General features: G+C 41.3%; 1 protein-coding gene and 1 long non-coding RNA gene across 7 annotated transcripts in view; one reads left to right on the forward strand and one right to left on the reverse strand.

Annotated features, from left to right (window-relative positions):
* Positions 1 to 27,300, forward strand: part of fgf18a (fibroblast growth factor 18a) — a 41,860-nt gene that overhangs the window by 8,268 nt on the left and 6,292 nt on the right. For 2 of the 6 annotated variants that reach the window (XM_011480199.4, XM_004073290.5), the window contains exon 1: positions 25,156 to 26,693. The exons of 3 other annotated variants lie outside the window; for them this stretch is intronic. In XM_011480199.4, the coding sequence (XP_011478501.1) occupies positions 26,662 to 26,693 (32 nt within the window). In that variant the 5' untranslated portion in view covers positions 25,156 to 26,661. Of the gene's footprint in view, positions 1 to 25,155; positions 26,694 to 27,300 lie in introns of those variants that run through there. One more of the 6 variants, XM_011480198.4, reaches the window with a different exon arrangement.
* On the reverse strand, positions 653 to 19,935 carry LOC144994729 (uncharacterized). The gene is made up of 2 exons (XR_013658341.1): positions 10,177 to 19,935; positions 653 to 7,841 (listed from the first exon to the last, which is right to left on the reverse strand). It is a non-coding gene; the product is annotated as an uncharacterized LOC144994729 (long non-coding RNA).

Consider the following 27,300-nt stretch of genomic DNA (forward strand, 5'->3'; position numbering starts at 1 on the left):
AAGTTTGTGAGTATCCTGGTTTTTCAAAAGACTGAATATTGAGGAAATATGTTTTCTTGGGGTTGAAAAAAACACCTGGTCTGTTATTGTCCATAGTCATTGCATCAATGGAAACACACATTCACAGCTGCCTTGAGTACCATCCGTCAGTTGTGGGATAAGGCAATTGTAAATCAAATACAATGAAAATCCTAGAAAAAAAGAGTAAGTCTCATTAAACATTCAAATGTGAAGCTGTCATAACGATCAAAGCTTTAACAAAGTCTGCATGGCAACACATTTAGCAACAGAATGGCAAAAAGGTAAAGGCAGCTGTGAGTCCAGACCCTCACTAAGCTGATATGTTGTGATCAAAATTTAGAAAAGCTAGGCACAAAGAAGTTCTCAATTTTTAGTTAAATGAAGATCATAAAGAAAAAAAACATTAAACATTACTGTAAACATGAGCAGAGTTATAAAAGACAGATAAAATCACAGATGTATAAATGGACAGACAGACAGACAGACAGACAGACAGACAGACAGACAGACAGACAGACAGACAGACAGACAGACAGACAGACAGACAGACAGACAGACAGACAGACAGATAGATAGATAGATAGATAGATAGATAGATAGATAGATAGATAGATAGATAGATAGATAGATAGATAGATAGATAGATAGATAGATAGATAGATAGATAGATAGATAGATAGATAGATAGATAGATAGATAGATAGATAGATAATGTTCTCTCTCTGTCGAATGCCCAACAGTTTGCACCTTGACAGGGACACATGAGAGTAACATGCAGGCCTTTACTGGGGTATGTAATACTTAGCATTGCATATGTAAGGGGTGAGCATGCAACGAATGCGTGTCTTACGTGTGTGGGAGTAGAGTGTGTGCATACGTTTGTTTGTGTGTGTGAGGACTACCCTGCTCAGGGCATTGAAGGAATTGTTTCCACATGTGTCTTAACGCAGTGTTCTGGGCGGGTTTGGAGGACATGGGAGGAGAGGGGGCTGCTTTAGTTGGTGTTTTTTTTGGGGGGGTCAGGTTTCATAGCACCATGCAATACATCTGGGAAGCAAGAGTAAAATTAAAGTTCCCACGATTGAAAAAACACAGGCTACACAAACTCGTGTATGTATGTCCACCTTTATAAAGCACTTTTGCTGAGCAAACATCCAATATTTGTAATTAGTCCATGTGTGCACATCATAAACACAACATTGCATAACCAGTTAAATAGCTCCTCAATTAAGCTGCGCTTGTACATCACATTGCATCATGCCCTGTTGGTTTATAACCCTTGCTTTCTTGACCCTTTACTCACAAACTTCCATGCATGCTCACACTTATGCTCATTGCACACATAAACTCAAACACCACTTCTTCCCTGGCACTGAAGTGCCAAATGCTGTGGGTACGCGGGCATTTCACTGGCATGACACATGGAAGGAAAATCTGAATGTGTTCTTACTAATCAGTCCTCTGTTCCACCAAGTGCAAAAGAGACGTGGAGGCCTATGACTATAGGACTGTGCAACCTGTATAGCAGGTGTTGAAAGGTGACGAGAGGCCGGAGATAATGTGAGTGTCAGAGTTAAAATGCAAGAAGAAAGACAGAGTGACAGGATGAGATAAGAGCAGGTTAGAGGTGAAGCAAAACGGAGATAGAGCTGTGGGAGAGTGAGATGGGATAAATGGAGGCATACCAGATCCATAAATGTCTTAATCGCCGGCAGGTTTATTCATGTTAGACTGGAGTGAGGGAGGGAGAGAAGTCAATTTCTTTTCTTTTTTAAGAACAAATGGTGAACAAAATCTGTCTAGAGCCCCTAATTTACACAACAAACAAAGACAGGAGAAAAAAGACCAAAAACAGAAGAGAAGGAGAAGAAAGAGAAAAGGAGAAAAAAATGCTAATTGGCTACAGTTGGGCATGCCTGGCCTAAGATAAAAGAAGACGGCAGCCCTCAGAGAGGGCTGGGAGTGCACAATGATGAGTAAATAAAAAAAGGGAATAGATAAATGTACGAACGGATGGATACATGGATGAACAGGCAGATTAATAAGCATCTGCATAGAAGGTGTAGAAGATATTCTGCTCCTTTGTTGTTGTTTTTTTGTCACTTATATTAAAGACCCACTTCGATGAAAATTGAGTTTTTGATCTTTTTAACATGCTCTTGTGGCATTTTTCCAATATAAAGAAAATTCAACTTAATATTGCATGTCTGAGTATTTCTTTGTTCAAATTTTTGTGAATCAGGATCAGAGAAAAAAATGCAGTTGGAAAAAGCTTGTAAGTATAACGTAGAACCTACAACAGCAAGCCACAAGCTTACTGCTCCATTTTGTTGCATCCATTTGCAGATAATTAGATCCATATACATCTTCGTTTAATTATTCTCAGCGGCATCTGGCTCAAAATTGTACTGCTGGACTGTAAGCTAGTGGGAGAGCGTGTAAACAGAGGGAAGATGGGAAATGCGGCGGGCTCACTTGCCAACGGTCAGAGACGAATTTTTAATGAACTACTGCCACTCGGCAAAAACTTTGTTCAAATTTTTTTTTCTTTGGCAGAATCATAATTATAGGACTACTGGTAACACTTTTACAATTACTCAGTATAGGATTGGAGTGGGACTTTAAATCTTATTTTCATTCAATAATCAATCAATTATTTCCAAGTAAGAGGGATGGTTTTTTTTAGTATTCACATCACGTAGAACAACTTGAACAGCTTTGAGATTTAATTAATGAAAGGAAATGTAACTCACAACTTCAAAACACCTTTGGAATGAGGAAAAGGCATCACATCCCTGAGTAACCACTTATCCATCTTTATATTTTATTTCTCAAAACATGTACCTGTCGCCATCAAAGGAAAACCTCAAATGAGTCACAATGGACTTTCCCAGCTATAGAGGGTGGTATTGCCTGCTGCTGGTTCTGCAACACTGGAAGTATTTTTGAAAAGTCTTTCCCAGGTATTAGGAGAAGAGGTGTGGAGCACAAAGTCTCCTTATATGCAGATGACATATTGCTCTATGTCTCCAATCCAGCTCAGTCTCTTCCCTCTGCCTTGGCATTGCTCAGTCATTTTGGCAGTTTTTCAGGCTATAAGGTGAATATTAGTAAGAGTGAGCTCTTTCCAGTCAATGAAGCAGCACGGAACCTAGACTTTAATGGTTTCACTCTGAAAGTCGAGCGCAGTAGATTTACTTACCTTGGAGTCACAGTTACCCAAAAATATAAAGATTTATTCAAAGAAAATTTTGCTATTTATTTAAACCAAATCAAACTGATAGTCCGGCAGTGGTCTTCCCTATCAATGTCCTTAGTTGGACGAGTGAACCCTGTTGAAATGATTATACTTCCTAAACTTCTTTATCTTTTCCAAACTCTCCCAATATTCATTACTGGCTCTTTTTTTCAGCAACTAGACTCTCTTATATCTTCCTATATATGGCATGGTAAACATCCTCGTCTAAATAAAATCTACCTTCAAAAAACTAAAATATAAGGGGGGCTTGCCCTGCCGAACTTTCGCTTCTATTACTGGGCATCCAATATAAGAAATATTGTGAATTGGTCTTTCTACCATGACAACTTGGATTGTCCTAACTGGATAACGCTCGAGCTTTGCCAAGACAACAATCTCTCGCCTCTGACCTATGTTGGCTCTGGTTTGCCTTTAAGTTGTATTGCATCTCTTAACAACCCTGTAGTTAAACACACACTGAAGATATGGTCTCAATTTAGAAAACAGTTTGGCCTGCACAGTTTCTCCATTTGGAGTCCTATTGCCATGAATCACCTTTTTAAGCCATCTACTGTGGATCCAGGTTTCCTGCGATGGCATCACAGCGGTATCACTCGCTTTAAAGATCTACTTATAAAGGATACCTTTGCCTCATTTGCTCAACTGAAAGAGAAATTTGATCTTTTAAATTCAGATTTTTTTCCGTTACCTTCAAGTACGTCATTTCTTTGTTTCTCAACTACCACAATTCTCAACCACCACAGAAACAGAAATAACTGACAAGATTTTTTCACTAGATCCATCCAGGAGGGGTCTTATTTCTATACTATATAACATTATGTTGAACTTTAAATGTTCCTCTGTGGATAAATTTAAGATGGCTTGGGAAAAAGATATGGGCCTTGCTATATCAGATGATACTTGGGTTTCTGCTCTTAAACTGGTAAACTCATCTTCATTTTGTGCTCGACACCAACTAATTCAGTTCAAGGTGGTACATCGGGTCCATATTTCCAGGGTAAAGCTGGCTTCTATGTACCCCACAGTTAGTCCACTATGTACAAGATGTAACCTTACAGATGCCTCTCTGTATCATATGTTCTTTTCATGCCCTCATTTGAATGCATATTGGAGGACAATTTTTGACACAATGTCTCATGTATTTAACATAAATTTAAAACCAAATCCATTAACAGCCATTTTTGGGGTTGTGGAGGACCAATCTGTTTCAGGTACTGCCAAAAAACACTGTATAGCCTTTGCATCACTCCTGGCACGACGTGCTATACTGCTTAAATGGAAAGATACCTCTCCCCCGTCTTATTCACAGTGGCTACAGGATATCATGTCCTGTTTAAAACTGGAGAAAATTAGGTGTTCACTCAAAAAGTCTCCTGATATGTTTGAAGAATTATGGGGTCCCTTTTTGAGAACATTTCCAGCTCTTTAGTCATATAAGCCTACAGCAGCTTACCTGCATGTGGTATCATATAGTACAGGTCATGCGTGATGGAGTGATGGTTTGACTGTGGCAGTGACAGGGAATGGTATGGGTTTTTTTTTGTTGTTTCTTTTTGTTTTCTTTCCTTAGCTTTATTATAAACACTTCTTGTAGTAATTTGTCTTTCAGACTAACAAAACTCTGTAATTGTGTTTGTATAATGTAAAACTCAATAAAAATACTGGGTTTAAAAAAAAAAGAAAAGTCTTTCCCAAATTAAAACAGCTTGTTACTTAAATTGTAGCATAAAAAATCTCTGCTGGTCTTTAGCACACTTTGTTCTAAGTTGTTTATGGTGGGACAATCTTTCTCTCATCTCACCAGATTTGGATTTTTACTTCAAAAGTCTCCCCCATTGTGTCTCTCCTCATCTCCTGTTTCATTGCTTTCTACAACTCCTCTCTCTTTCCAGTGTTTTCAGTTATTCTTATTCCTTTAAACTCTCAAATCAAACCATATGTGGTGATCGCAGAGCAAATGTCACAAAAGAAAAACGTATACCAGCTTAAAAAGTCACCTTTATCCTGAAAAGTCAGCCGTTGCCAGGTCAGGCTGTCAACGCAAACGTGTGCATTTTGTGGCACTATCCATGATAAGTAGGGACATTCTTCAGAAGTCTCTGTCGTGTCTTTCTTCCTCTGTAACACACATGTCTTCAGGCAAAAACGGCATCTGTGGTTTGTTAAACATATTACTGTTATGCAAGAATCTAGGGCAAAGAAAAACAACACTAACTAAATATGTTTGTTGTTTATTGTTATTGAGAATAAAAAATGCATTCAAATGTGGTCAAGTGTACTTAAAAATGCTTAAATATAATACCTTCAGCAAGTCAAAGGTAGGCTTTAGTCTTTGGGGTTTTACCTGACTGCATTTGGATACGAGCCAGAATTAGCCGCGGAAAGCAGGTCAAGAGGTGCTCTTCTGCTGGGGATCTCCGGAGAGTCTGCTCCATGTGTGTTTTTATGTTTAGCGCGATTTAGTCAGTCTCCAATTTACAAACATTTAAGGCCCCGCTGCTGCACTGTTTCATTTTTCATTTAGTTGCAGCCCAAGGCCATGTTCCAGATTGGAGACTGTTACACAGCACACCACTGCAGTCTGCTCCACAACAAGCCACTTCCCTCCTCATTGTCTGGTCTGGACGGAGGAGATGAAGACCTGCCGGTGACCCCAAGGAATGAAACGCACACACAAGATCCCGGGCATTTCTATGCCCTCACTGAGATTCAAACCTACTCTGTTTGCAGACATGGTCCTAACTGTGCACACACACACACATAGGTAGGTGAGGAACACAGACAAAGTGTGCAGACACACACAACAAGAAGAACAAGCCGCCTAAGTCCACTAATGCGAAAAAATCTGCAGAGACAGACAGGCATAAGAAAACAGCCATCGCAAACACACAGAGACACACTGAAGTGCCGCTATGTATTTAGCACATGAGAAAACACACAGTAAGCACTCACACAGAAACTCAAGTGAACCAGTTTCATACACAGTAACGCACAAATGAAAAAAATAGACCACCAGATAAAACCCTGCTCCCGTTAAAATTGACATAAACAAAAGATGTACACACCTTCTTAATAGACACAAGAATGCTTGCACATGCACACACCTGTGGTTTCAGGCCAGCACACAGAAAACTCTTTAGTCTTTAGGCTGTCTTTCCCACTTAAAGTGAGCAGCGCTAGTGAAGAGGACCTGGCAGAAAGAGAAAACACACTCACTCACAGACACTGTGATGAGTACACCGTTGGAGCAGAAGACCTGACTAAGCTGAATTTCACACAGCTCCCTTTCCTATTTTCCATCTGCCTCAGCGTATGAGAACCTGCCGAGGGAAAAATAATGTCCACCATACGCACACCACTCTTCACTTTCTCTTCTCTCGTTGTGACTTTCTCTTAAACATATACACACACACAAGCATGCATACACTCAAACTGCTAATCCAGACTTTCAGCCTCCATTTTCCCTGGCTTTTTATTCACTGATTTTATTCTGATTTAGCCTCCTACTAATGCCTTTTTACTCTTTCTTCCATATTCCCTCAACTCGAGTTTCATCTTAGCAATATCCCATCGCCTCTAAACCCATTTTTCATTTATTTGGTGCTGTGTGGTTGACCAGCATCCAGAAAGAGACAAGTGCAGCAGTCTTGGCCAAATTTGCCTGCCTCTCTGCCCAAATTACACAGGACAGTACCAATTACCCTGTGGCCTACCAAAGCATTTCCTAGTTCAGCAATGTTGACATGCGCCCCTCCCCTTTGCTGTGGTTACAGGGGGTGTCATTAGACGCTTGTTTTACTGCAACCCCAAGAATGTGCCTGCCAGCCACATCCACGCCACGAAAGGCACAATAGCTTACATGGGGTTTATGGAGGACAAACTGTTGGGGCTACACAGAAGCTCATAGTAATTTCCTGATAACCACGAGAAACATAGAAAGGGAACAAAGTAATGATAAAAAATTTTTTTGAGAAACAGGCTGGAGACAAAGTAACTGAGCTATTGGTTTTTTTTGGACCACCAGTATTTTTCCCAAAGTGTTAGCCACAGGAAATAAATGTTTAGTTGGGAAAAAATAAGGTTTGAACAATGGGTTTTTCGAGAAACATGCAAAAAAGACTTGATAAATGAAGGTAAAACAGTTATAATCCAGTGATTTTATAAATACCCTTATATTTCTCACATGCATAGGATGTACCTTTGCAAACAATGTGCATGTGCATGGAAGTTGACTGAGGAACAACTGAAAGGGAGGCTTTTTTTCGGTTACTTGATAATCATATAGATTATGTCACAAACGCATTTTTTTAATAAAACAGAATTAAAAAGAGAAGTTAGCAATTGTCAAAGACCACAAGTATTTATACTAAACAGTGGCATATAAAGCACACACATCTAAAAGTAAGAGATCTTCTATACATTTCTTAAAAAAGATGACATTTTTCACAAGTGTAATAACAAACAGAATCACTTGAAAAGAGAATCTCACAATTAGTAAGGCTGACAGCTTGCAGATGAATGGAGGCAGGTGATTTGCTGCGGCGACCCCTGAAGGGAGCAGCTGAAAGGAAAAGAAGAAGAAGCCAGGAGATGAATGACATGTTGGATAAATAAAAAGCAGCCATAAAGAGGCAGGTTTTGCCAGAGGTAGACACCAGTCGCTGAATACATTTTTTAATCCAAGAGGGCAAAAAAATTCTCGCAAAGCCTTTTCTGTTTAGCTTGCAATCTTTTTCCCCACCTCTTCTCTACTTTTTAAGTCTATGAAACCTCAAAATGAAAATACAAACAATTCCAGTCTTCCAATAAAGTACATATATCAGCACTGAAGGAGCTCAATATTTTTCTGTTTTCCTAGTAGATTAATAGTTTATTCACATTGTTTTAATTGATGAAGTGAGACAGAGAACTAAAACACTCATGCGAGTAGTTTCATTCTGCCCCTTATAAAATTTTCATTCACACTGACATCACTAAGTGTATTGCTTCATTTGTAGAAATATTTTGCCGAGCAAAAACAGTCATACGCATACCATCCAACATACCTAAACTATTGTAACACACAATATGATTTTCAAATGTCTTGTATAACCACACATGCCTCCGGTGTTTTTCTCCGTTTCACATTTTTTAATGATTTAAAGTTCCATAAATGCTTTGCTCATTTATAGGATTGTTCTGATAACAGCTTGCCTCCTCAGCATGCGAGCAGCTGTGGTTCCATAAAGTTGTTGTTTACGTCGTTGCCATGGCTGCTCTCCTACATTATTGATCACGTGATAAGAGGCTTCCAGATCAGGAAAGAATTCTTGTGACTCAGAGAAACCAGCAAATGGGTGAATGTAAGCTGTAGTGACACCACTGTTTCAAAAGTCTGGCTTTTTCAACGGTTAGGCCCTGAAATGGTGTCAGTAGTAAAGACTGATCAATTTTTTCAACTCTAAAATTCCTAGATTGGCCAAGTCTACATGGGGAAAACGTCCATTTTGAAATCAAAAAGGTGCACTGTGGATATTCCAGAAAATTAGGATCAATGTATATGTTTGGTTTTGAACTCCTGAAGCTGTTTAAGGTGTGTTCTGCCTAGCAGATGTTAATTTTGGAGCCATAGAGTCAACTAAAGAAAGAAAAAAGTAAGCATGTTATATTTTTTGTTCTGGTCCAAAGTGTTTTGGCATTTTTTAAAACACTTCAGAGCTGCATTTTGGGTGATGATGGCTTCTGTCTTGAGAGCTTAACAGAGCAGCTCTGTTGACAGGAGGTCTGGAAGTCTTCTGCATGGTCAATTTTTCAACTACAAGATGCCAAAATGCATTGATTTCAAATCAAGCCAGAGTCATCACTGTCCAATAACTGTACTTGAACAGGGAGTATTGAGACTTTGAAATTCTGTTTGTTTGGCAAACATGGCTCCTTTCATTGGTTTCATATGCCCAAAAAACAACATGCTTAGAAATATGTTGCTTGTTCAGGTGCAAGTTTGCAAACCTTATTTGTGCCTCTATGCTTCCACATTCCCTTTGAGACATGGGAAACATCTTCCCTCCACGAACAAACAAGCAAAAAAATAGAAAAAATTCAGGCGTGACTGAAAAAATCTGGGATGTTCATTGAGGCTTGTGGAACCCAGATAAGCTACTTTTTGTTGTTTGTTTTCTGTTTTGTTCCTTGGTTTTATGTGTTTCTGTCAGCCTTTCCCAGTCAGACCCTGGGGTAAACTTGCTGGGAGGTCCTCTCTGTGTTTTGATTTGTTTGATTTGTCACTTTAGAATGTTGGACTCCAGATTGTTTGGAAATGGTTTTATAACCTTTTCCAGATTGATGTGCAGCAACAACTGCTTCTCCAAGACCACTGCCTATGTCATTACCCTTTTGGCATTAGGTCAACACACCTGAGTCCTCCAGAGCAGGAAAACTGACAAAACTTTCACTTTTACAGAGGTCTGTTGTTAATCAAAACATCAAAATGTACCAAGGGCCATTGATGAATAGAATTAAGCTACAAGTTACCCTCTTCATGAGAAAGAAGTAGAGAATAGACAAAGTTCTTTTTTTGTGCTTTTATTACTTTATTTAAACAAACGTTATTTTTGTTAATGTATTTGCCAACTTTATGTTTTTAAAGAATTTTTTTTATTTTGAGAAAATGTATGGGAAAAAATGTCCTGTGATTTCACTTTTTTCTATTCTAAAAGCAACTAATATTCACATAAAATGCATTTTTTTAAACGGATTAATCATTACAGAATGCAGTTATAGAACCTCACTCCATAACTTAGGAGATGGTTGTTTTTTTCACCTTGATATGTTGTGAGTTTCAACTACTGTCTTCTCCTCAGAGGTTATGCACTCTCTGTGACCCATTATGATTAGACTTCTCTCTGACTTTTACCCACCTGAGATGCTTTCCTCCAAGCACCACCTGGCAACGTGATCAGTCGGAGAGACCCAACAGGTCTTTTCGGATGACCACCCCTTGAACAAACAGCTGATAGTGATGCATTACAGCAGGTGTGGGACCCTTTTGAAGATGAGTGCAGTCGTCAGCCCAACATTTGGCCTTGGTGGTCGCATGTCATAAAGTTCGACAGTGGGAACACAAAGGGAAAAAGACTGGGATTGAGATCTTGCTTGAGTCCTTCAGTCATCTGATGGAAATAAAAAAAAGAATACCTTAGAAACCCTATGAAGCCTATTGAATTATGCTCATTATATTGCTATTAGACCATGATCCCTGTTCACAACAACAAGAATGACAGTGCTACCTGATGACAGGAAGATTTCTTTGACAAATTTGTCCTGGCTTGGGAAGACTTGCAGGCAGCTACACTTTTTTTTACATTCTTTCTTATGATACTGTATATCACCAGAAACTATGCAAACTCCACAATGTGGGTGCTAGTTATTCTGTAAGAGTGACACCAGAGTGAGCATCCTGAGTGGCATTTAATACTCCTTTTCCAAATCTGCTGCTGGTGAATGTTAAATGAGCAGAAAACAGATGGATAAATTCAAAATCTTGCAAGATGTCAGAGGCCTCATCATGATGAGACAGAGCTTCAAACTTTCTTTTTGTTTAAGCCAGTGTGATTAAACAGAGAAAACCCACATAGTTTATAAAAAGCCTAAAAAGCCTTGCCAAGAATTTTACCTCCTAGCTGTTTGTTTAGTACCTTACTGTGTGGTCATTCTTCCAATGTCTCCTTGACAGTTTATGCTTCCCCATCACCAACTTCATAATTTCTCTCAGTTTAAGTTAGACAGGTATGCAAAAAAAAAAAAGAAAAGAAACGAAAGGATATTTGTTTGACTGACCATTTAGAAAAAACAGCCCCCATTGCCGTATCTGAATCGTTTAAGTCAGCAGCAATCATGCTTGCAGAATCGAGCATCTGTTAGGAGATTTAGTAATTTATACATTTAACAAAAGTGTGATTAGTTTCCAGACTCCAGATTAGAGAAATGAACTCCAGCAAGAGATGCTGTCAGTGGAACTACATAAGTTGCATTCTAACTGCTGAACACTATCATTAGCGCTCAGTATCAGGGATGGCCTGGAAATGCATCATTGCACACAAATCAAGACATCCAGATTATAACAATTTCAGGTACATTCTTCCCTAATTCTACTACATTGTTTTACAACTACAGCAATTGTGCAAAAGAAGACCTTATATGATAGGATTGCATGTTTGGTCTCCGCTCTCCCTGGCCATGTGTGTCAAAGTTTTCTTGGACAAGACACTAATCCGCTCATTGCTACTGGTGGCTAGGTTCCATGGCCCTTTAATGGATAAATGTGTGTGTAAATGAAGGAAAAGAGTGTCATTTGTAAAGCCATTTGGGCCTTGAAGAAGGTGGAAAAGCACTGTATAAGTAGACATTGTTTGCTGTTTTCCAGTTTACATATGTGTGAAGAGAATAATGTAGGCTATCAGTATGCCTGGAAATACAAATGACATTCCAATGAATACAATAACTGGCAAGTCTTTGTAAAGGTAACCTATTTGTAAAAAATACCAATAAATGCCTTGCATCCTTGGGGTTTTTGGTTGAGTATCCATCTATAATCAGTGCTCCCCCCATCCGGGGGGTGGAGGTGGGTACTTCAGCTTATTCCACCAATCACTAAAGCAGTGGGCACATTGGACAAGTTGCCAGTCCATTAAAAGGCAGCCCTTTGGAGAAAGAGAAAATGCAAAACTTAACTTTAAAAGAACAAGAGCCGACTTGGTACTAGGTTAGAAACATAACTAAGTTAAACAAATGTAAAGAGTACTAATAAAAACTTCAAATACGGATTTGGAGCAACTTCTATTCCTACATTTGGAGAGGTGTTACATAATTTTCCTTTGCTGCTTCTTTTAAATTAATATATTATAAATACTGGTTAATGTCTTATTGTGTTGAAATTTATCAGACCGGTAAAGGTGTTCTTTCATTATTTTCATGTTTTTCTTGACTGTGCATTATGCACCAATTATTGTAATAAACCATGCACCAGGGGGAAAGGCTAATTGTCAAGTTTCACCTGATTGCTCAAACTATGACTGTTAGTATAATAATACTGGGAACTTGCGAATGATGAGGATGAGTCGGTCACAATTAGAGGAAACCTCAGGAAGAGGTTGCAATTGATTGGTGGCATAGGGAACGCTGTGAACTGGAAAGAGTTAGTGAATGAAGCAACAGAATGTTTTTACTGAATGCTCTTGGGTGTGTCTCTTGATGGAATTGTTGTTTGCTGAGTTTTCTTTATAGGCAGTAAAAATGAGGGTAGATTGGCTAAACTGCTGCAGGTGAATCATCTTGTGCATCTATGTTACGCATAACATTTGTAAATTCAGTATTATGCCTCAAATTTGAAGTCAAAATCCACACTTCAAAGGTGGAGAGTGGATTAGCCTAAATTTGAGCTGTACAAAAGCACAAACGTACGTTTGAAATACATCTGAAATTGGGATAATTTGAGAATCATAATTAAATACCCCACATAGACCCAATGCACATCTACCCTAAAAACACCTGAAACAGCAGCCACTATAAAATTAACTTAAATTCTTTCTAATATTATTCCAATTTTGAGGGGGTTTTTGTTGTTATTTTTTAAATCCATTTTCAAATATGTTAAACCCTTGTAAGACTATTTTATTGTAAACACATGTGTTTTTCTTCTTTTTTTCAATAAACTCAGTCGATCTTATTGAATATATTACCAGGCAACAAAACATATGAGTAAAGTAGAATGTTGGAGACTAAAGTAAGAAAACAGAAACGGGAAAGAGTAACTCAGCGGCACACCACTGTGAGTGCTGGAGAGGTTGGCGAGAGGTAGAGTGATGTAATGGATGAGAGGGTGAAAGGGATTAGCTGAGTGACAAAGATGAAGGGATGCTCTCCAGTGTCATCCATCCTCACTCTCACGCCGTCCATCATTCATCAACAGCATCATGGGGCGTGTGTCTGGCAGCTGTGGATGCCAGCTGTGCGCAAGTGTATGTGTGTGTAATCAATTTGTTTGCGTTCATTTTAAAGTCTATTTATGCACATGTGTGTATTGTAGGCATTAATATTCCTTCTGTCAGTTTGTCAGCATTAATATGCAACATGTGTCTGTGTGTGAAGTGTGTTCATGTATGTATGCAGAGTGTGTGCTTTGAGACTACTTCTGGTTGCCCATCTGGTGCTGCTATGCTGTGCCGCTCAGCCAGCTCTCTAATAGCTCCAATAAGCCTGTGGTTTGCTGCCTCATGCACACATACATACCCAGTTATGAATGCACTGGCACATAAATGGACATACACACTTGACACAAACTTCTACTCGCATGCTTCTCTTGTTGTTCTTTTTCCAAGAGAAAGAGGGCGAAAAATGACCATTTATTTACTTTGAGGTCTTGGACTATAGTAACACCGCCTGCCACTGCCATGAAAAAAAGGATTGAAAGAGTCAGAGAGCACAACAGAACAGGGAGTAATAGGGCAAAAGAGAAACCAAAGAGTTGTGGATGGATGAGACGAGAATGAGCCAAAGAAAGCTAAAGGTTGAAAGGGAGGCTGAGACTTTGCTGGTCTTGTAGGGTAGTAAGCTGTGGTTTGCACTAGTTCAGGAGTTGGTTGTGTTACAGTCTGCCCCTGGCCTGTGTGGGTTGGACTGCAACAAGCTGGGAAACAATCTCAACTTAATTTGCCTCAATTATGAAAATATATATAAATATACATTACAAAGTGTCCAATAGAACTTATCTTGTGTACTTAAATTATTTAGTGCACGATGAGGCAAATTAAAGGTCACCTCAAACATTCCAAATATTTTGAGGAACATTTATGTTTATCCAGCTCTGCTGGAGCGAGCACTCAGCCTTAGCCAGCCTGGCCAGCTGTTGGGGTTCCATTCAGTAGCAAAGTGTCTTTCCAGCTTGCACTGCCACACTGGGTCCAGATCCAACAAACCGAGAACTTATTTACATTTTAGGGGAAAATATGCCCTTTCAAAGAGGCCAAACAAGCCCTTTCTTGCCAGAGAAATATTTCTACACACGTAAACAGGACAAATTGTCAGCTTTACTTTGACGTGATTCCCCTGGATGTGGTGGATTACGCTCAGATTCAAAGCGCGGTCGTTCCAGTTTACCCAACAAAACAGGTCTCTCTTTAACAAGATGTTTATTTAAATCCCACTGGGAAAAGCCAGGTGTTGGCAGTGTACACAGGACTAATGTGGTTTAGGGAGTTTACCTTTGAGTGCAGAGTACAGGTGCTTGTAGGAGTGAGCTGCGGTGCACAGAAGATAAGATGCTAAGACGGGAGGTTAGCATGTGTTACCAAAATGTAACATGGTCTGGGTCAACACAAGGATACAAACAACTGCACCGACTGACAGACTGACAAATGTGTTCATGTGCTGCACACAGATCGCTTTTGCCACATTTACCTGCTTTTTATCTACTTCTGCACCATCTCTTTCACATCCTCACTTCTCCCCTCTCGGTCCTCTGTTAATTTGTTCCAGAGCATTGTGATCACATGGAAAAAAAAATTAGCAAGTGCACAGATGACCCCTTTTGCCAAAAGTGAAAAAAACGACACAGGGGTGGAGCGGGCTCGGGCAAGGGGGGAGAGAAAAAAAGAAAAGCGAAATAAACTGTTTATTCAAAGGCAGTGCTGAGAGCTTTTGTTGTGGTGAGGACCTGTCTTTTATTAGGTGCCTGAAAAGCCTTCAAAGGCTGGAAACACAGAGGACATGCCAACAGTCGAGTGTATACAAGGCAGAGAAGAGGTGGGGAAGAGGGGCGGGGACGGGGGAAATGAAGGGGACACGGCAAAAAAGGTTTAGAGAAAGGCAAAATGAATGGGGTCTGGGGACATAAAGGGTAGAAAGGTCACATAGAGGAGCTGATGGAGGGTTGAGAACTTGAATTTGTGCACATAGAGCAGCACAGGAGGAAAAGGGGGATGTTGGGGGCAGCTACAGCACCAACACAATATGGGGGAAACTGTTCAGGCCTCTCATGTGTTTTTTCAACTTTTTACACTAGAGCTTTCACAAGGCTTTTGTTCCTGACTGTGTCAGTGTGTGAGCATGTTTCTGTAATGGAGAGGTTGAAAGGATAATGACGTGTTGGATCAATCCTTGTAGCAGAAAATAAAAAAAGAATGACCTGTTAATACAGAATATTTGCTGTCTTTCTGGTTTAATCTGCACTTGCTAAGAAGAAACACTTGTTGTCGATATGTTTGGTAACTGTTAGTGAACATAATGTAATATGAAGGAGACAGATTTTTTAGAGATAACTTAGAGAAGCAAAAGATGTCTTCTTAACTGTTTTAACTTCTCACTCTTGCCTGTGCTTTACTAGCTGATGATAGGAGCTGTATGCCTGTATGTAATGTGTTCAATCTATTTTATGTCTGTGTTGTTCATAAGCATGTGCATGTTGCTCTTGAAGTTAAATCAAAGTGCTCTGCTTTCAATAAAAGTCACAATCAGTGAAGTGGCAGCAGGCAATGACATCACTGCAGCTGGGTCCCCAGCTGGAACACAGAAAGGACTTTGGCAAGTGTGAGTTAGTGTGTGAGGACATATGCATTACCAGAGTTTGCATTATTTATTTGAAATATGCATATTTCATGCAATGCTTTAAAAAAAATGTGCCAGGGCATTTTGCAGGTGGGTTCAGACAAATGTGGAGACTTTTTACTTGCAGAATTTGCAAAAAGAAGTGTGCACGTGTGTCTATTTGTGAGTGTGGGTATGTGGCAGCTGAGAGAAAAAGTAAGATTTCCAACCTCAGTCGTCCCCGTCATTCTCTCTTCAAGTTCTGTACCTTGTTTCCATTGGAAGCAGACAGTTCTGTGGTGAGAAAAACAACAAGAATTTCATCTGTCATTGATTAAGCCCATTAAAGGTGGTGTCTGAAGTCTTTTACACTCATTCCACATAGACCGGTATGCAGCTGCACTTAAGGTTAAAGACACTTTCCTCGACAACCCCCACCCCCCCCACCACCACCACCAAACCACAACCAAGACTACCATACAGTAAAGTACACAACATGGAATACCATCAAGATCTACACCATTACCATATGAGTGTGTACATGTGTGCATATGTGTGTTTGTGTTGGATGTGAATGGATTTTCACACGCTAAGTCATGCACGCCGGAAAATACTGATCATAAACTTCTAACCGGCATGAAAAGCCGACAGCCCCACTGAGAGCCAATGCACACACACTCACACTCAGCATGCCAGTGGGCACACAGCCTACGGAATTGATTTGCAAGCTTACAAGTGGACATACACCTTGTGTGCCACACTAAGATACTGTAAGTAAAGACTGTTTTAAGCACACACTAACCTGCTTCTGAGCAACCTGTGCAACCAGACACTCCAAACTCTAAAACAAACGTCTGATGTTGCCATTCTGGTATTTTTACCACTCCACCACTGTCATTTTATAAGCCAGCTTCACTATGGTGCATCTATGAGCGTTGTGATTCTAGCTGTGCAATAAAAGCACAGCTCTAATAATATGATAGTTAATAGTTGGGAGCACAAATGCAGATTACATCACTGTTTTTAGAGAAGAGAAGAAAAAAATGAAAAAGGTTTCCTTATTTTTTAATGGCTTTAACACCTGAATTTTGGGATGTTCAGGGAGATATTTCAAAATTAAACAATGCTGTAAATACACATAAAATGTTCCAAGAAATTACTTTAAAAGAAATCTGGAAAGGCAAATAAATCTGCTGCTGGCCATTTTGCCAAAAACAAAAATAAAACTGCAACTCAATGTTTCTCACTTTCTCTTTTCATAAATGTTGCTGTTCTTGCTTCAGTCATTAAAATGTGAGTCCATTCCTGAATTTAAAGGACCTATATCATGCAAAATCAACTTTTTGAGCTTTTAAGTTTACCAGTCACATACACACACGCGCGCACACACACACACACACACTGAAGGAGGGGAAGAGAAGGAGGGCGGTAAGAATGGGTGCCCTGTCTAGGCTACCCCACTTTGGTGGGACACAGCCTGGGTATATAGATAAATAGATAGATGATGTTAATTTCACTCAAAAAACAAGCCCAAAGTGGTATTTTGATCCATTCACGAATCTCTGAGCGTTCCTCTTAAACCCTGCCTTCTGAGCACCAGTTCCTCCCAAGCCACTAAAACGAGTTGGTTCTCACAAACATATGTATGAAAGTGAGGAACAGCCCCTTCCAGGAAGAGTCTGCGCTGCCAGGACTGCCCCCAGGCTAACGCAAACACCCATTTTCTCAATGGAGCTGGCTGTGACAGGCAAGAGTGCGTACATTTTATCTGCACAATGTGCACTTCCATTGTCTCAAAAGTTCGGATGTTGTTTGTTTTCGTGTAAATGGGTTAAGATTCCAGTTTAAACCCGATGACTTTTTTTCATTTATAGTTTAAATATTTTCATTATTTTGTTCTCATCTATTATATTGATTTTATCAATTGAGTTATTGGTTAATGAAGGTGCAGAATGTAACAAAAACTCATATGAGTGTAGCAGACTTTAGATCACTGACACAAAGTCGATGTCATTCACTCTGTGTAAGTAAGAGTTCTTAGCGGGGATGTGGGAATATTTTTATGGCTTTGCTCCCTACAAAAGCTTTTGGAATTTGGATGTTTAGTTTCCGATCTTGTCCAATTTTCCATTTTCAGTTGTCTGTTCGATGTGTTGCCGTTTCTTGTCTCTAAGGTTTCCTTTTACTTCAGTCAGTGCAGTTCTTAGAAAAATCGTTTGGGTAAAAAAGTTACTCTTATGTGAAACACATACATGTTTTTGAGCCGAAGACAATAATTCAACTGAGGGGTTGTCCTCCAGCTGTCACTACCGGATTCTTTCTGTGTTTTAGTGCAGAAGCAACAGGGAATGATGGCTTGAATTATATAGAAATAGAACTTTCAGAACTAATTCATGGTTACTACAATTCAACTAAATATCATTCCAACTTTAAGTTTCAAAAGGAAGAAAAAATATTTTATCTGTGGTATAAAACACACTGTAAGCTTCTTAGATGTTGTCTAGATACATAACCTCAAAATAACAGAACAGAAGAGAATAAAGCATATAGCTGCAAAAGAGAGTGTAGCCAGAAGCTGGGACCCAAGGGAACAAACCAGTGATGAGGGACGGCTACCAGAGACACCCAGAAAGCCATTGAATGTGTAAGGCAGCCCGCACGCACACAACCATACACAGCCCAGGAAAAGAACATACACAAAGAGGCAGTACTGACATATACCTGCACGCAAGCAAAATTACACAGGCAACACCTGAAACAGGACACATTGAATTCATCAAGTCGTTTTTATCATAAATCTTTTGTTATCTGCACGTCTCCTCTAATGTTTTTCCTCTGGCCTTCTTTCTCCATCGCCATCCCTCTTCTTCCTCCTCCATCAAATTCCAGAGATCAGTCACATTCCATATTTCCATCACAGGAGACATCGCCACAACACCGCTGCTCTCCAGGGCTCCACAGATTTGTCCAACCTGCCAGTCTCATTCTAGAGTCCTGTTGTATACCCAGCTGTAGCTCAATTCCAGAGCACCCTACTTTCTTTTGATTTTCACTATTTATATGTCATCGTCATTCATTAGGAGTTCCAGTGAAAAGGGAAGGGGCTGTAGGAGTGGAAGTATCATTAGATTCCTGTTTGAAGCTGTTGAGCATGACTGAAACCCGAATGCACTCGAACACGCCAGACGTGGGTCAAAATGACGAAGGGCAGAGATGGAAAGGCAGGTGGGTTTACACCTTTTAGGGAGGAAAAGTGTAACAACAGAAGCCAACAGAGCAAGGGAATGAGGCGAGAGAGAGCATGTGAGAAGAAAAAGAATACAGGAAGAAGGAGGGAAAAAGGGAAGAATAAAACAACAGGCAAAGTGGGAGAGTAAAGGAGAAGGAGAAATCCTCCGGAGTGCTTTTTTACTCCATTGGGACAAAAGGTTACAGCATGACGGGGGTAGGTGTCAGATGATGTGTGACAAGTCCAAATTAAGGCTGACATAATGGTGGGGGTGCGGATGGGGTCCAAACAGGGTCTTGACTGAGAGAGAGGTTGGGAACAGTCTGTGGCAACCAAATCGAGCTGGACCATGCTGAACTGGGCTAAGCTGGAACCGGGCAGCAGGGGGCTACCCTGCAGGCTCCTCCATATGGAACGCGTTAGCCTTGGGATTGCTAATGAAATGCAGGCTGACGTCAGGCAGGCACCCACCCATTGTTTTCCTGCTTAATTTGTTATAATATTTGTCTTACAAATGAGGATTTTGCAAGACGAAAGGATGTATAAGATACGTCTATAAAAGTAAAGAACTTGGGCGAAGCGTGTGGCAGTTAGAGTCTAAAGTTTTCATTTATTGTATAAGAAGAAAAAAAGATAGGGGTCTTAGCACAAGTGCTAATACAATAAAAGAGCCAGATCCTGAGCTGCCTAAGTGGGAGGTATCGTGTCTGAAGCCCTAAGATGGGTGGGTATGCTGTGAAGGGAGTGACTGCACTACGATCGTGTGTTTAAATGCATAATGGTAGTTTTTAGTCTTAAGACCTTCTCTGCTATACTCATGTGTTCCGGGGCTGCATCATCCATTTCTGTGAAGGTTTCCGTTTTTAACGCATCCTCATTTGCACTCATCCAGTAAGTGTCATTTCTTGTGAATTGCTCGCCTTTCCACCCATTCACCAAGTTCCCAACATACGGAGAATTTTCCTAAAATAGGCTTGGAGCAACACATTTAAACATGCTTTTGTTATTCCAGGAGGAGTTGTGCAGTAACTGACCACCACCTGGGTATCTGGCAGAAGTCAGTCATGAAAAAAGGGATCCAGAGGGAAAGGAAGGAGGTGTGAATGGAAAGAATGAAAGAAACAACAAAACAAAAATGAACAAATGTGGGCTGAGGAAAGACAAGAAAAAAAAGATTAATGGGGAGAGGTAATAAATGATGGAAAGTTTTTCCTGTGCTCCCCTCTTTCTCTCTTCTTTTTCTCATTCTTTCACTCTGACATGTAAATTCGGTGGTGCTTTATTGGCATGAGTAATGATGGGAGGTGTTTCAAGAGTAATTACATAGCACATTAAAGGGTTTCGTGAAAATTACAGTTCCTCCTCTGCCTGGTGGCAAGGCTAATAAGACAGGAAGGGAGAAAAAGAAAAAAAAAACAGAATGAAAGAACTGGACACAGCGAAAAGCAGTAGAAATTATACAAAGGAGAGCAGAAAAGAAGAATTAAGAGGAAATGGAACTTCCTGGTATGATAGAGGATAAAAAGGGATGTGTGAACAAGATGTACCGAGAAAAATGACAAGAAAGAAGGTTACCATCCTTATGGATTCCTTTGCTCAGTGCCTAAACATGAAACAGGAAGAAAAAAAAAAAACATGCCGGATCATCGTCCAACACAAACCACAGCTGCAATTCACATCACAGTGCACAGAGAGCACAGGATAGCTCTCACACATACAGACATGAAACACACAAACACAGCTATACCCTTGTTGACACAGTCTTAGCACATACCCAGGAACCATTCACACTACAGCCACAAATCCCACACACTCAGCTGTGCAGAGTCTGTCACTGAGGGTCATGACACACTCACTCAACCAAACACACGCAACCACAAGGACCATAATTAAACAAACATCCACCCAGCCGCTGAATGTTGCATATTTATATACAACCTCATTGGTCAAAAGTAATTACCTTATACACGATCTTAGAGCTCACAAAACGGCTCCCGCCAATCAGTGTCAGGCAGCATGCAGGGCCACTCCTACGCTTAAATCTTCTTCAGGTTTCATTGTGTTTACTCTGGTGCACTGTAGCATCTGTCTTAAGTTTTGTACATCTAAATGTCAGATATGATATTCAGATTGTCCTGGTTGTTGATGAAATTCATGACTGTCTCTGTTTTATTTTATTGGGATGTTCATTGGATCTCAAATACTTGGCCTGGAACTTGAAGTTCTGTCACGAGTTCCTGATGATATTGATTTATGAGCCAGGTGCATAACGATGTTGCCTTCCAAGTTTGATGTCTTTATGATTTGAACATACCACTTATTCAATGCAAAATGTCCAAACTTCAACAAATAGTCATGCCAGATGGCACAGAATCAAAGATGAGACATTGTTGCTGCTGGATTCTATTTAACTTTGGATGTTACCAAAGAATTATGTTCTTAGTTGATATGAAAGTTGCAGATGTTTCGGATTATTCAGCACTTTAGTTAACCTCACCCACAACAGCGACGATGAGCTTCTGAAGTCATTGAATATTTGCATTTTAACATTATACACTGCTTTGCCTTTAAGAAAACAGGTGGAGCCTGAATTGGCACATTTCTCTTGGTTAAACTAGGATTTGGCGCAACAATGACAAGCAAGATTATATGAGTAATTACCCTGACGCGTGTCCAAAGCACCATCAAATCCTCTAACTTGAATGTGTCAAAGTAAAGTTATTCCAGTGCTTCAGCTGGGCTATGTATAGAGACAACAGCTGCAGTGGATTTTGGGATGGAACAGAATAAACGTTCATATTCGTTGGATTAATCTTGTTAAGCGAGAGAAGGGAGCAAGCTGTGCACCACCAACATCGTCTCTAATAAAAACAATATCTCGCTTTTCCCTTCATCTCGCTTATAGCTCGCTATCGCCCTGCGCTAATTAATTCCTGCTCTTACTTAGCTGCAGCTGTCGATTCTCTCATCTCCCAGACGCGAACAAGTGGCGAACAGGTTCTCATTTCAAAGCCCGGCAGACTGTACACATTCTTTAACTTCACATGGGCCCCCTTGTCATCAAAGGACCTTATTAAGTGTCTCATACATTTACACATTGGGGAACAGTTTAAACTTGGCCCATGATTAACAGAGTGGGTATATCTATTCCAGAAGCCAATGTTAGGCTGACATCTCAGCATCTTATGTGAGCTTTAGGGTCCATGTCTGCAGGTATAAATCAAAGCCACAAGCCTGACTCTCCTTTCAGAATTCCCACATGCCTGCCTCTCATCTACACGTATACAGCCCATAACTTTTAGACAAAGCTAATTGGACACAATCCTCTGCACTTGACACATCTAAAAACTACAAATCTGAGCCTTGTCTCAACAGAATGATGGATTGCATTTGGTTTGTTTGGGTTTCCTAGAGTCAAACATATCAGAGTGTACAGCAAAGGAACTCAGCCAACATTTCTTTGAACACATTCGAGTTTTATCTGATTCTAACATCTTACTCACACTTCCACGCATGCATACACAACTGCTTTAATGAGTCAACAACTGGCTCTGAGCTCTGCTTCAGGTTGTACTCCAGTCACCCATAACTCAGAGTAGTGCGTGATGACCTTCAGGTCAGGCCATAATGCCCTCATATAATGAGAGTGCTGTTTTGGGATTTGTTGGGCTGTGATAGAGAAAGGGCACATACACACAATGCACCCTAAGTCTTTGTCTGGGTACTGAATGTATTGACCAGCACTGATCGATGTTAATTGCTAGACAGAATGGTCATATTGACCCAGCTCCCCGGATGAGGAAGCCTGAAGGCCCAGTCAAAGCAAAAGAAATAAGAAGAGAGTTGGGCCTAGAACTACAGCGGATAGCTCCAGATGCACACACATGCACACGGGTCTCATTCACTTTAATGAGCCAAGAGAGGAGTACAAAGGTATATCGTCCATCAATGCCAAATCTAATCAACACATCAGAAGGCTTATGTTAAAAAAAAGAAATATGTACATCCTGTCCTTGTGTGTGTCACTTTGATGTGTTTATGCACCGTTCAGTATATGCACATGTAAAATGATAAACTTTATGTGTGAGAAAGTTTATCTGTACTAGGGGGAGAAGATTTTGAGTTCTGGAAAACCTGTGAGGATGTTTCTGCATGCAGGTTTGTGTGCGTGTGTCTGCATGTGTGCCTTTTCCGTGGATCAATACGCAAAAGCTGCAGAGGCAAAGACATGAGCAATCAATATGCTGGCTGCAAACAGAAGGAGGGACATGGTAGATTAGAAATTTAAAAAAATCAGCAGAGATTGAGGACAGATTTCAGATATATAGGAAAGAGAGAACAATTAGGATGAAGAATTATGTGATGTAGAAACATCTATAGAAACATATTTGATTTAAATGAGCTTCTATTATTTTGGAAAAAAGTGTTTGCAGAAGGGAACATTTGCATTTTTATCTTTGCACAAACCCTATTGCACATATAATTGGAAATGTAAAACTTCTGCAGGTGCACATTTTGTTTTTTAAGTAGCTATTTCTTTTTTTATTTAGTGGTTGAGTCTCTTAAACCAGATGTCTAATATTCCCTGAGGTATGCACCATTACATGTGTTTAATGGTTTTTCAACAGACTTGGAATATAGAATCAAAAAGTATTTGGAAATTTGTGCAAATATTCTGAGCTTTGAACGTTCTGGTCTGCTTTTTTCTTCTATCAAGATGTACTGCACAGTCCCTTGTTTGAATTGCTGGGCTTAAGAGACAGGCCCATACCTTATCACCAGAAAGCAGTTCAAAACCCCTCGTCACAACATTCACACTCATGTTCCCCATAGCGTTGTGGTGAGGCCAGAAAAAAGCGCCCAGACACAGGTGCAACGATGGAGAGAGCCAGTAGTGGGAGAGGAGGCCAGACGTTTGTCTGTGGAGCATGACTGGAAAGCCATTCAACCACAGTGGCCCTACCAAGCCCCGCTCAGCTGTGTCCAGTTGCACAAGTCTGTGTGTGTAATTTGAAAGTACAATGTTGAAAAGAATAAGCCCAACACTTGGAGCCAAGATAACTGTCCCTCATGGAGGAGGCCAACACCCTCCCACCCTCAATACACACATGCACGGAAAATATGTACTTTCTATTCTTTCATGGCGCGCATGTGTGTGTGTGGGTGTGTGTGCGTGTGTGAATGAAAGGTATGGCAGGAGTGTTGTGTTGGCCTGGCGGGCCGTCTGCGGTTACGCGGCGGTGAGAGGGAGTTTTGGGAGCGCAGAGCGGGCGTTGCTGCCGAAATCCCTGAGAAATGTTCGTTTTGGATCCATGTCCGCGCGAGTACACCGCCCTCCCGACATCCCCCCCCCCCCCCCCCCCCCCCGGTTTAACTTAAAAGTTATGAAACAGGGAGTCAAGACATCACTTGAGAGCGGGAGTGCGGTGATCTCCACTTTCCACCTTCAGCCCTGACCCCGGGGCCACTGAGGCTGCAGGGGTGAGGATATTTTTGGAGGGATAATAGAGAGCAAGAAGTCCACTTGGTTCTAGGAAAGATATGCGCCTGACAAAGCCAGGTGTTTTTGTTATGATAATACCCTTCGAGGCATTTTTTTTTCCTTATTTCTCTTTCTGTTCCTGCAGGAGACATTTTCAAGAACCCATTTGTTCCTCCTATTTTCTGGAACGCGTGTTGCTCCCGGTACCATGACATCATTTTCATTGTTTCCAATCTATTTTCACAAATTACCAGAAATGTTGGCAGAAGGAAAAACAGAATAATGCACACGTTTGTCAGACAAAAAAAAAGGTGCCAGACTCTGGGAATCCACTGACAAAAAAAGTCCCTTTGAATTGCAAACAAGTGAACTTATTCCATCTCATTAGCAGACACGCTGAAGTGATCACTTGTTCAAATGTTTTTTTTTTTCTTTCATTTTGTTTTTTTTTTTTTCTGAGTTTGTGCGTTTTGGACAGCATCGCGCAGCGAGCCACTAATCCCATTTTGATCCAATAAGTGTGTGTGAGTTTGTGTGTGTGAGAGAGGGAGGAGGGGGGGTGAACGGGGAGGAGGTGGGAAGGATGGGGGAGAGGCGGGAGGGAGGATTGATCCGCGTCTGTTAAAATCTTGTTCTGGTTTTTCTTGGAGTGAGGTTTGTGCCTGCCGACGCGCCTCTCCCGTGCAGCCCCCTGAAAAAAAAGAGCTTCTTTTTTTTTAATGAAAAGAAACCTTGGAATTCTTGAAAGGGAGTAGGATCTGCATAATACCAGGGAAGTGGATAAAAGCTCTCGGCTGGGTTCTTTTTGCGTTCCCTTTGCATTTTCTTCTCTGGTGTCTGAATGAAACGAGAGGCAGATATTTGAGGGAGCAGAACGGCGCAGGTTCTGCTCTGGGAGTCGATCTGTCAGCGGGATTTTGAGTAAACACGTTTTTGCCTGAACTTTTATTTCTTCGCAAACTGGCGAGATCTGCTCCTGCAACCTGGATTTTTTTTTTTTTTTTTTCCCCCGGAGACTTCACAGTTTCTCCCCCGCTCTCCTCAGAGAAAGTGTCCAAAGTTTCTGCGTTTAAAGAAAAAAATAAATAAATAAAAAGATCGGATTGCATTTTCCCCCTTCAAACATTTTGGGGGTGATGTCATCGCGCTGTGTTTTGGCAGGTATTGTGTCGAGAGGGCGCTGGGAGGACTGCTGCAACCAGGCGGTAACCAGCGGCTGAGCAGAGCGGGGAAGTCCGTAAAATCAGGTGCAAAGTGCGGCTGTCATTTCCTCGCTCGGGTGGCTGAGTCCGCCACCCAGTCACAGCTGTTCCCATCCTCTCCAGCCACCCCTCCCTCCCTCGTCTTTCTTTTCCCTTCATTATTCCCTCCTGTTCTCATTCAGCACTCCCCATAAATCTCTCTGAGCTGGACCGCTCCGGGACCCTATCTCCATCTTTCTCCAACACCGTTGTCCGGTGTCACCTGAGCTGCAGACCCGTTGAGCCGGCGTGGGGACGCAGACATGACCGAAAGCGTCTCGCATTACCCTGCGCCCGCAGAGCCCCCTTCTCCAGGTTTCCGTTTGCTCAATCAGCCAGCCCATGTCTCCCACCTCCACCAGCATCTGAACCCTCACTGCTGGGACTGAAGCTGCCTCCGGTCTGTGGCGGGACAATCATCATCTCACCGTGGAGCTCGCTGTTACGCACTGGATTACGCACGGCCGAGGCATCACCCTGCGGGGTCATCCAGATCAATTGGCTGTTTGTGACGCGTGAGCGCGCTTTCACCTGTTCCTCTCTTTGTCGGGCACGCGCAGCTTCTGCGCTTTAAGTCCTGTGCTCCCCCGCCCATCCACCCCTCCACCGGTCTGGACAGCTGTTAAAGGTTGTCAAGCGGTCAGTTACCCCAGCTTCACGCCCCTCGTTGCCCGCGGCTGCATCTTTGCCCACACCGGGAAACCGGGGCGCAGCGCTGCCGATGCCCACAGGAGCGGCTGTCAACTATTTGACTCCACGCAGCATCCACCGGATTCAAACCCCAGAGGGGGACTCTTCGGACTGTAGGACTGGCTCAGACCGAGAAAGGAGACTGTCTCTGGGTCAAGTTCCATAGTGGAGGGGGGAAGCGATGTGGTCCCTTCTTTCCACGTTGACCGTCTTGTAAGTCTCTTCCTTCACGTTTTCCTGTTATGATCTTGTGATAATCTGGTTCTGATCAGTTGTTTGAGGATTTTTGAGAAGCATGAACAGCAAAGAAAGAGGTCTGGGAGGGAGTTTGCAGTGTCTAGCAGTTACATCACTCCTCATAGAAAACATGCCATGAAAAGCTCTGTTTTGATTGGCTGACAGTTCAGGGTCATGGGGTCAGAGTCAGGGCTGTGTTACTCATAAAACCTGACAAAAACATCTTCATGAACATACTTCAGGGAATGACCAGTCTAGCTGAGAAAAGACGACTTTCCCATCACCAAATAGATGTTTCCCCCTCTTACAAAGTTGATTAAAAAAACTTCGACTTTAGTTTTAACACAAAAAAAAAAAATGATAAAGCGCCAAGAACAAATCTAAAGCATGGAGAGTCTAAACTCAGGGGGCTTGGGTTTGCCAGTTTGAGGTGTGTCTTGTTAAAAGCCCTGGGATTTATTTTTCTTCCTTTGTGCCGGCTGCATTTCTCCCAGATGGCAGTCATCTCCAGATACCTCTCATTCCTTACACAACCTGGACAGGGTGTGTGCTGCTGCCTGTGTCTCCCTCCCGCACAATCGTC

The sequence above is a fragment of the Oryzias latipes genome, chromosome 10 (genome assembly GCF_053564925.1).
Source record: "Oryzias latipes strain Hd-rR chromosome 10, Olatipes_Hd-rR_3.1".
In the NCBI taxonomy this organism is placed as follows: Eukaryota; Metazoa; Chordata; class Actinopteri; order Beloniformes; family Adrianichthyidae; genus Oryzias; species Oryzias latipes.